This window comes from Suncus etruscus, chromosome 1 (genome assembly GCF_024139225.1).
Source record: "Suncus etruscus isolate mSunEtr1 chromosome 1, mSunEtr1.pri.cur, whole genome shotgun sequence".
NCBI lineage: Eukaryota > Metazoa > Chordata > Mammalia > Eulipotyphla > Soricidae > Suncus > Suncus etruscus.
In genome coordinates this window covers 193,527,054-193,542,499 of record NC_064848.1, presented here as the reverse complement: position 1 = coordinate 193,542,499, position 15,446 = coordinate 193,527,054, and the positions used below count along the sequence as shown (strand labels likewise).

General features: G+C 44.5%; 1 protein-coding gene across 4 annotated transcripts in view; it reads left to right on the top strand.

Annotated features, from left to right (window-relative positions):
• CDC27 (cell division cycle 27) overlaps nt 1–1,911 on the top strand; it is a 61,258-nt gene extending 59,347 nt beyond the window's left edge. For all 4 annotated transcript variants that reach the window (XM_049779070.1, XM_049779073.1, XM_049779072.1 and 1 more), the window contains exon 19: nt 1,328–1,911. In XM_049779070.1, the coding sequence (XP_049635027.1) occupies nt 1,328–1,410 (83 nt within the window). In that variant the 3' untranslated portion in view covers nt 1,411–1,911. The remainder of the gene's footprint in view (nt 1–1,327) is intronic.
• Nucleotides 1,912–15,446: the final 13,535 nt, after the last annotated feature.

Here is a 15,446-nt window from a genome sequence, read left to right as displayed (position 1 = left end):
AAAGTCACATTCCTGGGGCCGAAGAGATAGCACATCAGCTTTTGCCTTGCAAGCAGCTGACCCAGCACCTAAGTAGTTGGTTCGAATCCCGGTGTCCCATACGGTCCCCTGTGCTTGCCAGGAGCTATTTCTGAGCAGACAGCCAGGAGTAACCCCTGAGCACCGCTGGGTGTGGCCCAAAAACCAAAAAAAAAAAAAAAAAAAAAAATACGGTCACATTCAGGGGCCGGAGAGGTAGCATGGAGGTAAGGCGTTTGTTTTTCATGCAGAAGTATGGTGGTTCAAATCCTGGCATCCCATATGGTCCCCTATGCCTGCCAGGGGCGATTTCTAAGCATAGAACCAGGAGTAAACCTTGAGTGCTGCCAGGTGTGACCCAAAAACCGGAAAAAAAAAAAGAAAAGAAAAGAAAAGAAAAGAAAGTCACATTCCGCAGTCAGAGCAACAGTACAACAAATAAGGCACTTTCCTTGCACATGTCTGACCTAGGTTGAATGCCTGGCACCAAATCAAGTTCTCTGATTTCAACCAGGAACCATCTCAGAGTACACAGCCAGGAGTAAGCCTTCAGCACTACCAGCTGTGGCCTCATCACCCCCAACCCTCCAACCCCCCCAAAAAAGAAAGTTATATTCTGATAAATTCTTGTTTGGCCAAGATAAAAGTGAATTTTTCAGAATATTGTATCTTTCTAGTTGGGACCAGAGAGATAGTATAGGGAGCCTGCTTTGCACACAGCCAATCCTAGCTCAATCATGGGCATCCCATATGATTTCCCCAAATACTGCCTGGAATAATTGCAGAGTGCAGAGCTAGGGGTAACCCCAGAGCACTACCAGGTATGCCCCCAAAACAAACTATAAAAGGGTTTAGAAACAATTATACTCAGTTCTCGAGAGCACCAGAAACATACAAAATTGGGCCCAGAGCAATAGCACAACAGGTAGGACAAATTGCCTTGCAGTTGGCCAACCCAGGTTCAATCTCCTGCATCCTATATAATCCCTGAGCCTGCCAGAAGTGGTTTCTGAGTGCAGAACCAGGGATAACCCCTGAGCGTAGCCAGGTGTATCCTCCCACCCCAAAATAAAAGACAAAATGTCTTCCAGTGCCTAGGATGTGATCCTAGGAAAGAGCACCTGCCTCGCATGTATGTGGACCTAAGCTCTGGCATCAGGAAATAACCATAACAACCTATCTAATTTGTAATAAACTGCTCAGACATTCTGTAAAATAAAGATTAGGGCCTTTAATACACATGCTTATTTCCATGAACCACTAAGAATCTTTTTTCCGGCACCTGACTTTGTTGTTCTTGTTTTTTAAGTGGGAACAGACGAATCCCAGGAGAGCAGCATGACAGACGCAGATGACACACAACTTCATGCAGCTGAAAGTGATGAATTTTAACTTCTGGAAATGGAACTTTTGCAACTGGATGTGTGACTAGTGCTGACATGTTTCTTACTCCTCCATATACTGAGTCTTGACTCTCGAGCCAGCAGTGTCGTCACCCATCACCAATCCATGAGTGCCACTTGCATTGGACCCTGACCGTGCAGAATGAAAGGCAGTGCAATACTTAGCTGCTAACAGACTGGCTCTTTCACCGGGACAAACGACAATTTAGGGGGGATAGGGTGGGGAGCTTTTTTTTTCTTTTTCTTTCTCTTATTTTTTTTTTCCCTTTAATCTCTCTCTGCTGGAAAGCTATCATGGAAGGAAGAGTTACGTTTTATCTTGAAGGAACCTTTAGAGGCAGAAAATAGTGATGAACCAGAATTTTGTGTGGTTTTTCCAAAAATTTGTTTTCATTTGTTTTGTTCCTGGTAAACAAGAGTGACTGACCTTCATTTCTAGGTTCTTCAAGACAGGTGTTAGCAAGTGCCAGATGGAACAATAAAAGACATTGCCTATAACAAAGTACTTGGTTGCCAAGGAATGTAAATTACCTTCACCTTGGAGTGTCTCACACAAACCAATGTAATGGACATGTTGGGACTCCTTAGGAATCAAACACCCCTCCACACAGTGTACACTTATTCTTGGCAAGAACGCTTTAATGTCAACCCAAGAATTTTAATTTATTCATCTTGCTCTGAAGTGTTGATCATTTTGTCTTGGTATTGCAGACTTGAAAGTTGGTCCTCACCATTTTGCCTCCTCTCTTTGAACTCCGTGGGATCACCTTTAACATTCAGAGATGAAGGGCCCAAGAGAGTCCAGAGTCCAAGAGGGTGCTTGCCTTGCATAAAGCCGACCTGGGTTTGATCTGCGACATCAACTATGGTCCCCTGAGCACCACTGGGTTTGGCCAAAAAATAAAAATTCAAAGATGAGAGAGTAGTAACCCACTAATATGCCAAAACAAGCCCCTTATAACCTCTTGAGTTCATCTTTAGAATTAAAATGAGAAAACTAAAGCAGAGATTCTTTAAGAGATCATGCTAGTGAAAGCCTTAATACAATCAGATTTATACCATGACCTTGAATCTGTTGTTTATTCAAGACAGTATCCTTTGACTTTTAAAAATATTTAACCATAAACAGGATACAAGCTCTCTGCTTCAAATTTCCAGTAGTTCGAGTCACCAGTAGACTTACTGAGAATTATTGGGTTTAGGATATTGTAAAATTTTAGCTCTCAAAAGGAGATGAATTCTCTCCTGAGTTTATCATAATATAGGTTGCTAACTTTCAGGAATGCCACAATTTTAAAGATCTAATTATGCATAATAAGATGGGAATTTTTGGAACTTCATGATAACAGTTAAAGTCTTAAATTTGTGTATCTCCTCTAATATAATGTATTGAAATTTTAGAGAAGCTTAGATGTTAACATTTTATTAAGTGCCAATGTCAAAATATAACAAATTATAATTTCTTATGAATGACAGGCCTACAGATGTTATTTTCAACTATTGGATGAAGGACAAACTTACCAACTGGTTGGTTACTTGCATTTGTTAGTCAAACTGTGAAAATAAGGTGGATTACAGAAGGTATGGGGGAAATAGTAGCCTGTAGACTCAGTAATTTTCTATCATACACTGTTAATCTGTTCATTTGAACCTGGATTAGATACTATTATAAATTAAGTCAAGTCAGACTTGGCTTAGGTATTGGGTGCCAGAGGTATTTAACAAAAATTTCCAAAGGTGGGGCCCAAGTGATACAGCACAGCGAGTGGGGTGCTTGCCTTGCACGTGGCAGAACCCTCAGCTCAGGAGTAAGCCCTGAGCACAGCCAGGTGTCACAAAAAAAGTTATTTTTAATTCCCTAAGGCTAGTCTAACATATACTTTATTATCCTTTAATTTTGTCATTTTTAGTTTTAGCTTCTTTTACTTTTTTAATTGGCAAATCATAAACCAGCTACTTAACGATATCATATATATAATTTCATAGACCTTTCAACCTGAACTCTCATAATGACTACGGAAATCTCAGAAGCTCAGAAGATGATTTGCTGGTGCATATTTAGTTACATCTTTGCTGTAGGAGTTTCTTTCCTGTGCCAGGGAGCCTCTTTCTGGTACTGCCTTTAAGAACAAGGGGAGAAAGGACAGTGGCAGGAGGCACACCGAGGCTGCGGCTGACAGTCCATCTGTTTGCAAAGTCATTTAGGTATCTGAAGCCTTATTCCCACCCCATAACTTTTTTTCCCATGGAATGGGGATCAAAACAACCAGAACATGACATATATAAATATATATTTTTTTTTGTCTTCAAATTTCAGGAGTTACCTTAAAGAAAAATAAAATACTAAGATCTTTGACATCATTTTTTCTCTTTGACCTTTTCTCCTGTACATACACAAACACACACATACATTTGTGCTCCGAAGTGTGATTTGACATTGGATTAACCCTCTCCCCTTGGAAATGATTCTTAACTCTGGGATTTTAGAAGGTTGGACATATTTTTTCAAGATAACAATGGTACTTAAAATAATGAAAGGTGGTCCCTACTTTTTCTGTATTACATTAATCTTTTTTTTTATTTTTTCAAGAACTACAAGTAACATTTGAACCATGCTGCTGTTGTACCTTAAACAAAAACTCAGTGATAACCAGTATTTAGTCTATTAAAAATGCTCTTTTTGAAGAAACAAGTTTGAACGTCTCTGATTAGCCAGAGTATATAGCATGAGTCTTCACTGAGAGTTGAGGACCTGTTTTCTTTGTGAAAACCTGCAGAATTGCAAGTGTGTGTGTGTGATGTGTGTGTGTTCTGTTTGCATTGAAACAATGTAATTTTTGTCTTCTTTTTGCTTTTCCTGACTTATTTCAGAAATTGTACAGTCTTGGGAGGGTTCTTGTTAATATTTTTGCAATTCATTAAAGGATATGAAAAATCCAAATAAATTACTTTTGAAAGCAGTTTATAATCAAGTTGTTAAAAGCTCTGTCCGAGCAGTGCCATCTGTAGTTTTATTATCTAAGGCACAGCAAAACTTGCAAAAGCTGAAAGATTACAGTTTTGTTTTCCAAGAAGTTAGGTGACCAAAAAAAGGGAGGGCCGGAGAGATAGCATGGAGGTAAGGCATTTGCCTTGCATGCAGAAGGTCCGTGGTTCAAATCCTGGCATCCCATATGGTCCCCCGAGCCTGCCAGAAGCGATTTCTGAGCATAGAGTCAGGAGTAATCCCTGAGCGCTGCCGGGGTGTGACCCCCCCAAAAAAAAGGGGGGGCGGAGTGATAGCGCAATGGTAGGCGTTTTCCTTGCACACAGCTGACCCTGGGTGGACCTCAGTTCGATCCTCGCCATCCCATATAATTCCCCGAGTCAGAATTGATTTCTGAATGGATAGCCAGGAGTCGCCCCTCCCTGAGCGTCACCAGCTGTGGTCCAAAAACAAAACCAAGATGTGACAAGATGTCAGGTGAATATTTCTTTTTGTTGTTGTTGTTTTTGTTTTTGTTTTTTTGGGCCACACCCGGTGATGCTCAGGGGTTACTCCTGGCTATGCTCTCAGAAGTCGCTCCTGGCTTGGGGGACCATATGGGAAACTGGGGGATCAAACCGCCCTCCATCCAAGGCTAGCGCAGGCAAGGCAGGCACCTTACCTCTAGCGCCACTGCCCGGCCCTTTTTTTTTTTTTTAAGACCCTCTCATACATCTTTTAAATGCATTACTTTTTCAGTCTTTTGAAATTTAAAATATTGTGTTGGGATGTTTCTGTTTTTGTTTCTTGGGCCATACTCAGGACTTATTTCTGGCTCTGCTCAGCTATCAATTCCTGGTGGTGTCTGGGAAACCATATCAGGTGCCAGGGTTCAAACCTGGGTCACTGTAGTGCATGACAAGCTCCTTGCCACTACAATATTGTTTTGGCCCTGGAATTCAAAATATTGTTATCAGATTGGTAATATTTCCAGTTCTGGACTATGCAATGATCACTTGTGGTGGAACTTGTGGAGTCATATGGGATGCCAGGAATTAAATCCAAGTTGGTTGTATGCAAGACAAGTGTCCTACCTGTTGTACACGCTGCCCTTTTTGGGGGGTTGGGGGCACACCTACCTGCATTTAGTTTATTACTGATTCTGTGCTCAGGAATTACTCATGGCATGTTTGGGGACCATGTGGGATACTGGGGATTGAATCTGAGTCAACCACGTGCAAAGCAAATGCCTTCACTGTGCTATTGCTCTGGCTCTTAAATGTTTTTGGTTGGTTGGTTTTGGTTTTGGAGTCACACTCGGCGTCGGCGCTCAGTATTTCCTCCTGGCAGGCTCGGAGGACCATATGGGATGCCAGGATTCGAACTACTGTAACCTCCTAGGTTAGTGGCTTGCAAGGCAAACAAACCCCTACCGCTGTGCTATCTCTCCGGCCCCCCTACATTTTTTTTTTAATTGGAAGGGTGCAGTGATAGGACAGTGGGTAAGGAAGGCACTTGCCTTGCATGCATTGACCTGGGTGCAATCCCAGCAATACCTTATGGCTCCCCAAGCACTGCCAGGAGTGATTCCTAATTTCAGAATCGGAAATTGCCCCCTGAACATCACCAAGTGTGCCCTGAAGAAACTTTAATTTTTTTCAAACTATAAAAGCCCCTTGTCAGCAGCTGCTACATTGCAAGTTAATAGTGATTTCTGAAATTTCTTTAAAAATAAAATGAACCTGAGGCTGGAGAGATGGCATGGAGGTAAGGTGTTTGCCTTGCATGCAGAAGGACGGTGATTCGAATCCCGGCATCCCATATGGTCCCCCAGAGCGCTGCGGGTGTGACCTAAAATCAAAATAAATAAAAAATGAACCGGGGCCAGTGGTGCAAGATGTTTGCCTTGCACACAGCTGAATTGGGTCAGTCCCTGGCGTCCTGTATGGTCCCCCTGAGCCTGCAGGAGTGATATCTGAGCACAGAGCCAGGAGTAACCCCTGAGCAAACCAGATGTGACCAAAAAATAAAATAAAATAAAAATCAAGATCTAGGGGCCAGAGAGATAGCATGAAGGTAGGGCATTTGCCTTGCATGCAGAATGACAGTGGTTCGAATCCTGGCATCCCATATGTTCTTTAAACTCTGCCAGGAATGATTTTTGAGTGCAGAGCTAGGAGTAACCCCTGAGTGCTGCCAGATGTGACCCCCCCCCTCAAATTAAGATCTATAGTTTTTGGTTTTTGGGCCACACCCATTTGAAGCTCAGGGCTATGCGCTCAGAAATCACCCCTGGCTTGGGGGGACCATATGGGACACGGGGGGATCAAACCGTGGTCCATCCGCTTGCAAGACAGACACCTAACCTATAGCGCCACCTTCCCAGCCCCAAGATCTATAGTTTATTCTAGTTTAGAAGCTTAGAAAATGTGTTGTGAGACCAGACAGTTAGTACAGCAGATAAGGCACTTTCCTTCCACACAGTTAACCCAGGTTCAATCCCCAGCATCTCATATGTTCTGAGCACTGCCAAGAATGATTCCTAAGTAGAACCAGAAGTAATCCTGAGCATTGCCAGATGTGCTCCTCCCCAAAAAAGAATAAAACATACTTAATTTCTTTTTATTTTATTTTATTTTTGTTTTGTTTTGTTTGTTTTTGGGTCACACCCTGCAGCGCTCAGGAGTTACTACTGGCTTTGCACTCAGAAATAGCTCCTGGCGGGGCCGGAGAGATAGCACAGCGGTAGGCAGTTGAGACGCAGAACAAAGTGGTTCAAATCCCAGCATCCCATATGGTCCCCTGAGCCTGCCAGGAGCGATTTCTGAGCATAGAGCCAGGAGGAACCCCTGAGTGCTGCCGGGTGTGACCTAAAAACAAAACAAAACAAAACAAAAAAAGAAGAAAAAAAGAAATAGCTCCTGGCAGGTGGGTGGGGAGGCTATATGGGATGCTGAGATTCGAACCACTGTCCGTCCTGTGTTGGTCTCCTGCAAGGCAGATGCCTACCGCTGTACTATCACTCCGGCTCCATTTTAATTCTCTCTCTCTCAGTCACTCCCAGGCAGTCGATCCAGTTGGTGTCCCTGGATGCCCATGAGGCCCCACCCAGCAGCTGGGTTCCACAGGCTGCTTTGAGCCTTGCAGCACCAGGTCCTGACATCCTAGGGCCTCTGCAGCCTCCAGCCCTGCAGCCCTCGAAGCCTTTGGCCTCTGCACATGTGGTTCCCTGAATTCAGATCCAGGTGTGACTAGTGGGTGCAACATCCTCCCCCCAAAAAATGTTTGTTTGTTTTGTGATTTTGTGGTCACCCCCAGCAGTGCTCAAGTATTAATCCTTACTACTCAGAGGTCTGACCATATACAGGGCACTCAAGAGCAGCACCTGAACTATCTTCTCTCTCTCTCTCTCTCTCTCTCTCTCTCTCTCTCTCTCTCTCTCTCTCTCTCTCTCTCTCTCCTCTCTCTCTCCCTCCTTTCTCTCTCCCTCTCTCCCTCCCTCCCTCCCTCTCCCTCTCCCTCTCCCTCTCTCTCTCTCTCTCTCTCTCTCTCTCTCTCTCTCTCTCTCTCTCTCTCTCTCTCTCTCTCTCTCTCTCTCTGTTATACCCAGTGGCGCTCAGAAATCACCACTGTCAATTAGTCCTGGTTTGGGCGCATGCAAGGCAAATGCCCCTACCACTGTGCTATCTCTACAATGGACTGTAATGTTTGTTACAAACAAAATAAAAGAGGGCTAGAGAGATAGAATGGAAGTAGGGCATTTGCCTTTCATGCAGAAGGACGGTGGTTCGAATCCCGGCATCCCATAAGGTCCCCCGAGTCTGCCAGAAGCAATTTCTGAGCATAGAGCTAGGAGTAACCCCTGAGCGCTGCCAGATGTGACCTAAAAAAACAAAAACAAAAAAAACAACTAAAGGGGCCCGAGTGATAGTACAGCAGGTAGGATGTTTGCCTGGCATACAGCCAATACAGCCAACTGGGGTTTTAGGGTTTCATACACACATTCCATATGGACTACCAAACACAGTAGGAATGATTCCTGAGTGTCAAGCTAAGTAACAACTCCTCCCCACCAAAAAAAGGGCAAAGACAGATTTGGAGAGAACTCACAAAACAAAACAACAAAAAAAAGAAGAGAAAAATATAGTTCAGTGGGTTTTTTTGTTTGTTTTTGTTTTATTTTTGATTTTGGGTCACACCCAGCTGCGTTCAGGTTCCTCCTGGCTCTCCAATCAGAAATCGCTCCTTGCAGGCTGGGAGGACCATATGGGATGCTGGGATTCGAACCACCGTCCTTCTGAATGCAAGGCAAAAAACGCCCTACCTCCATGCTATATCTCCAGCTCCTGTACAGTCTTTTTATCTCTCTCCTTTATTTTTTCTGGCCATACCCATTGGCACTCAGGGGTTACTCATGTCTGGCTCTGCGCTCAGAAATTACTCCTGGCAGCCTCTGGGACCATATGTGATGCCTGATATAGAATCCAGATTGACTGCATGCAATGCAAACTTCTTACCTACTCTGGCCCCTTTTCCTTTTTATTTTATTTTTTATTTATTTATTTATTTATTTTTGGTTTTTAGGCCACACTTGGCATTGCTCGGGGGTTACTCCTGGCTGTCTGCTCAGAAATAGCTCCTAGCAGGCCCGGGGGACCATATGGGACACCGGGATTTGAACCAACCACCTTTGGTCCTGGATCGGCTGCTTGCAAGGCAAACGTCACTGTGCTATCTCTCCAGACCCATCCTTTTTATTTATTTTTTTTATTTTATTTTTTTTTTTTTGGTTTTTGGGTCACACCTGGCAGTGCTCAGGGGTTATTCCTGGCTCCAGGCTCAGAAATTGCTCCTGGCAGGCACAGGGGACCATATGGGGCGCCGGGATTCGAACCGATGACCTCCTGCATGAAAGGCAAACGCCTTACCTCCATGCTATCTCTCCGGCCCCCCTTTTTATTTTTTTTACCTTATTTTTCCTTTCCCTTTTTTTTGGAGGGGGAAACCTGCACTCAGCAATGCTCAGGGATTTCTGGCTCTGCACTCAGAAATTACTCCTGATGGGATCAGAACCATATGAGATGCAGGAGATCAAACCTGGGTCAGCAGTGTGCAAGGAAAAAGTACTATGACTCCAACCCCATGTAGTTTACTTTTTTTTGGAGGGGGGTCACATCCAGTGACACTCAGAGGTTACTCCTGGCTCTATGCTCAGAAATCGCTCCTGGAAGATTTGTAATCCACTTTGGTCAAAATAAAAATTATTTAAAAAAAAAAAGAAATCGGGGCCCGGAGAGATAGCACAGCGCGTTTGCCTTGCAAGCAGCCGATCCAGGACCAAAGGTGGTTGGTTCGAATCCCAGTGTCCCATATGGTCCCCCGTGCCTGCCAGGACCTATTTCTGAGCAGACAGCCAGGAGTAACCCCTGAGCAACATCGGGTGTGACCCAAAAACCAAAAACCAAAAAAAAAAAAAAAAAAAAAAAAGAAAGAAAAAGAAATCGCTCCTGGCAACTACGGGGAACCATATGGGATGGCAGGATTCGAACCACCGTCTGTCCTGGATTGGCTGTGTGCAAGGCAAATGCCCTACCGATGTGCTATCTTTCCAGCCCCTGTAGATTACTTTTTGTTGTTGTTATTGTTGTTGTTGTTTTGGGGGCACACCCAGCAGCACTCGGGTTACTCCTGGTCGCTCAGAAACCGCTCCTGGCAGGCTTAGGGGACCATATGACATGCTGGGACTCGAGCCACCATCCTACTGAATGCAACCCTACATCCATGCTATCTCTCCGGCCCTGTAGTTTACTTTTTGAAATAGCAGTACTTCCTTTTAAATCTGTGTTCGGGGATCATACCGACCCCTGCTCAGGAAATCATATGTGCTGCTGGGAATCAGGTTAACAGCGTGCCAGGCATGCACCTTACTCTTGTCGTATCTCTCCAGTTGTAATTATATATTTTAGTTAACTATCACAAAAATCTTAGAAAATAGGAACCAGAGAGATAGCGCAGCAGTAGGGTGTTTGCCTTGCAAGCGGCCAACCCAGGACCAAAGGTGATTGGAATCCCGGCATTCTATATGGTCCCCCGTGCCTGCCAGGAGTGATTTCTGAGCAGATAGCCAGAAGTAACCCCCTAGTGTAGCCGGGTGTGGCTCAAAAACAAAACAAAACAAAACTTAGAAAATAAATACTATATTTGTTTATGGGACACACCTAGCAGTGCTCAAGGCTTACTCCTGGTTCTGTCCTCAGGAATCACTCCTGCAGGCTTAGGGAACCCTATGGGGTCTTGGGATTGAACTTGGGTCCACTGCATACGAGACAAAAACCCTTCCTTTTGTACCATGGCTCCAGCCCCTACTATTTTTGTTATTGTTGCCACTTGGGGGGGGGCCACACCTAATGGTGCTCAGGGCTTACCTCTAGCTCTGTGCTCAGGAATCATTCCTGGTGGGCTCAGGTGATCTGGAGATCAAATCTGGGTTATCTGTGTGCAAGGCAAGTTCCCCACACAAAATACTATTTCTCTGGCCCCAATTGTTGTCCCATTTTTAGATATTAGAAATAATGATCATTTTTGGGGGGTTTCTTTTTTTTGGGGGGGGCCACACCCCTCGGTGCTCAGGGGTTACTCCTGGCAATCTGCTCAGAAATGGCTCCTGGCAGGCACGGGGGACTATATGGGACGCCTGGATTCAAACCAACCACCTTAGGTCCTGGGTCGGCAAATGCCGCTGTGCTATCTCTCCGGCCCCAGAAGTAATAATCTTAACACTGGACAAGAACTGAGTGGTGAAAGGGAATAGTCATATGGGTATATACATGGCACCCTTTCATCCAAAACAGTGCAAACCGAGCCGGAGAAATAGCATGGAGGTAGGGCATTTGCCTTGGTGGTTGGAATCCCGGCATCCCATATGGTCCCCAGAGCCTGCCAGGAGAGATTTCTGAGCCTAGAGCCAGGAGTAACCCCTGAGCACTGCTGGGTGTGACCCAAAAACCAAAAACCAAAAACAGTGCAAACCACAGTGTCAGAAAGAAGAGGAGAGAGAGAGAGAGAGAGAGAGAGAGAGAGAGAGAGAGAGAGAGAGAGAGAGAGAGAGAGAGAGAGAGAGAGAGAGAGAGAGAGACAGAGAGAGAGAAGTTTGTTTGCCCCCAAGAAGGGAGGGAGAACGGGACAATAGTGGCAGAAACTGTGCACTTGGTGAAGGGTGGTGTAAACTGTATGACTGAAACTCAACCATAAACAATTTTTTTTTTTTGGTTTTTTAGGCCACACCCGACGTTGCTCAGGGGTTACTCCTGGCTGTCTGTTTAGAAATAGCTCCTGGCAGGCACAGGGGACCATATGGGACACCGGGATTCGAACCAACCACCTCTGGTCCTGGATCGGCTGCTTGCAAGACAAACGCCACTGTGCTATCTCTCCGGGCCCATGAACAATTTTTTAATCACAGTGCTTAAATAAAATAGTTATTAAATATTAAATATTTAAATATTAACAATACCAAATAATGGGGCCGCAGAGATGGCATGGAGGTTAGGAGGTTAAGGCGTTTGCCTTGCATACAGAAGATCGGTGGTTCGAATCCTGGCAACCCATATGGTCCCCCGAGCCTGCCAAAAGCGATATCTGAGCGTAGAGCCAGGAGGAATCCCTGAGTACTGTCCGATGTAACCCAAAAACAAACAAACAAACAAAAAAATAGAGAGAGGGGCCAGAGAGAGAGCATGGAAATAAAGCATTTGCCTTTCATGCAGAAGGACAATGGTTCAAATCCTGGCATCCCACATGGTCCCCCGAGCCTGCCAGGAGTGATTTCTTTTTTTTTTTTTTTTTTTGGTTTTTGGGTCACACCCGCCGGTGCTCAGGGATTACTCCTGGTTGTCTGCTCAGAAATAGCTCCTGGCAGGCACGGGGGACCATATGGGACACCGGGATTCGAACCAACCTCCTTTGGTCCTGGATCGGCTGCTTGCAAGGCAAACGCTGCTGTGCTATCTCTCCGGGCCCCAGGAGTGATTTCTTTTTTTTTTTTTTTTTTTTTTTTTTTTGTGGTTTTTGGGTCACACCCGGCAGTGCTCAGGGGTTATTTCTGGCTCCAGGCTCAGAAATTGCTCCTGGCAGGCACAGGGGACCATATGGGGCGCCGGGATTCGAACCGATGACCTCCTGCATGAAAGGCAAACGCCTTACCTCCATGCTATCTCTCCGGCCCCAGGAGTGATTTCTGAGCATAGAGCCAGGAGTAACTCCTGAGCTCAGCCAAGTGTGACCCAAAAAAAGCCAAAAAAAAAAAATTTTTTTTTTGTTTGTTTTTGAGCCATGGCAGAACTCGGGTTACTGCTGGTTGTGCACTCAGAAATAGCTCCTGGCAGACTCTGGGAACCATGTGGGATTTCGAGAATCGAACCCAGGTCTGTCCTGGACTGGCCAAGTTTAAGGCAAAAGCCCTACCTCTGTGCTATCACTTGGCCCCTAATGACTCCCTCTAAACTTGGTTATGTCTGTCATAAACAGAAGATCCTGTCACTAACCAGGCTTCCTTCAGAGTAAGGTTCAACATAGTAGAAATCAAAGTAGGGGGGAAAAAGGATCACAACTGAAGAGTGCTTTGTGGAAATAATAGCAAAATTGTTAAACCCAGTAGATTTATTTATTTATTTATTTATTTATTTATTTATTTATTTATTTTTATTTATTTATTTTTTGTATTTTGGGGTCACCCCCTGCAGTGCTCAGGGGTTACTCCTGGCTCTATGCTCAGAAATTGTTCCTTGCAGGCTCGGGGGACCATATGGGATACCGGGATTCGAACCACCATCCTTCTGCATGCAAGGCAAATGCCTTACCTCCATGCTATCTCTCTGGCCCCTATTTATTTTTATTTTTTAATTTAATTTAATTTTGTTTTGTTTTTGGGTCACACCCGGCAGTGCTCAGGGATTACTCCTGGCTCTATGTTTAGAAATCGCTCCTGGCAGGCTCGGGGGAACATTTGGGATGCTGGGATTCGAACCACTGTCCTTCTGCATGCAAGGCAAACACCCTACCTCCATTCTATCTCTCTAGCCCCAGATAGGCATGATTAATTTCTGCTCTAATTTTTTTTTGGGCCACACCCGGCATTGCTCAGGGGTTACTCCTGGCTGTCTGCTCAGAAATAGCTCCTGGCAGGCATGGGGGACCATATGGGACACCGGGATTCGAACCAACCACCTTTGGTCCTGGATCGGCTGCTTGCAAGGCAAATGCCACTGTGCTATCTCCCCGGGCCCTCTAAAATATATATATACATATATATATATATATATATATATATATATATATATATATATATATATATATATTTTATCATTTTCTTCCTCCTACTTCTTTGGGTCTTATTTGTTTTTCTGATTTTTCAATATGTAAAGTTAGATTATTAATTGTAACTTTTTTCTCATTTTCTCCTGAAGGCTTGCATTCTATAAACTTTTCCTATGTCACATATGTTTTGAAAGTTTCTGTTTCCACTATTTTCTTTTTCTTTTTTTTTCTTTTCTTTTTTTTTTGGCTTTTGAGTCACACCTGGTAGCACTCAAAGGTTACTCCTGGCTCTACCAGAAGTGACTTCTGGCAGGCTCAGGAGACCATATGGGATGCTGCGATTTGAACTGGGCCCGTCCTGGTTCCAGAGAAATAGTACAGTGGGTAGGGTGCTTATCTTGTATGTGACTGACCTACGGTTATTTTGTTTTTGTTTTTTTGTTTTTTGGGCCACATCTGGTTACTATTTAACAAGCTACACATCTTGATTTTTTGTTTGTTTGTTTTTTGTGTTTTGGGCCCCACCTGGTGACGCTCATGGGGTTACTCCTGCCTATGCACTCAGAAATCACTCCTGGCTTGGGGGACCAAATGGGACATTGGAGGATCGAACCGTGGTCCGTCCTAGGCTAGTGCGGGCAAAGCAGACACCTTACCACTCAAGCCACCACCCCGGCCCCTGACCTGAGTTTAATCCTCAGCATCACATATAATTTATTCTGAGTTTGCCAGAAATAATTCCTGAGCACAGAGCCAATAAACAAAATATTATTTTATTATTTTTCTTTTTGGGAATAAGTGATACTCTATTTTCAGATTTACAATGTACTTCACAGCTTTTTGTTATTCCTATTTGCATAAGACATATGCTATATATATTTATTTATATTTATTCCAACTCTTTTTTTTTTTTTTTTGGTTTTTGGGTCACACCCGGCAGTGCTCAAGGGTTACTCCTGGCTCCATGCTCAGAAATCGCTCCTGGCAGGCTCGGGGGACCATATGGGATGCTGGGATTCGAACCATCGTCCTTCAGAAAGCAAGGCAAATCCCCTACCTCCATGCTATCTCTCCGTCCCCCCCCCTTTTTTTTTTTTTTGGTTTTGGGAACACACCTGGTGGGCACTCAGGGGTAACTTATGGCTCTGTGCTCAGAAATCACTCCTGGCCATCATGGAAACCATATGGGATGCCAGGATTCAAATCACCATTGGTCTTGAGTTGGCCACTTGCAAGGCAAATGCCCTACCACTGTGCTATCTCTCCAGCCCCTTATTCCAACTCCTTTTTTTTGTTTTTGTTTTTGTTTTTGTTTTTGGGTCACACCCGGCATTGCTCAGGGGTTACTCCTGGCTGTCTGCTCAGAAATAACTCCTGGCAGGCACGGGGGACCATATGGGACACCGGGATTCAAACCAACCACCTTTGGTCCTGGATCGGCTGCTTGCAAGGCAAACGCCGCTTTGCTATCTCTCCGGGGCCCCCTTATTCCAACTCTTACTTAAATGTCTCGTTGTTTACTTTTTTTTGTTGTTGTTGACAACCATGGTGTTTAGGGCTTAGTCCTGGTAGGGATCAGGGGCCATATGGGATATCTGGGAATTGAACCTAGGTCAGCTGTGTGCAAGGCAGGCAAACACCTTACCTATTCTACTACCTTTGAGAATAAAGTTGTAAATCTTTCTGGTTCTCTCTGGTCTGCTCCCTTCACTCTTGTTCTTGTTGCTTTGTAACTCCTAAGTACA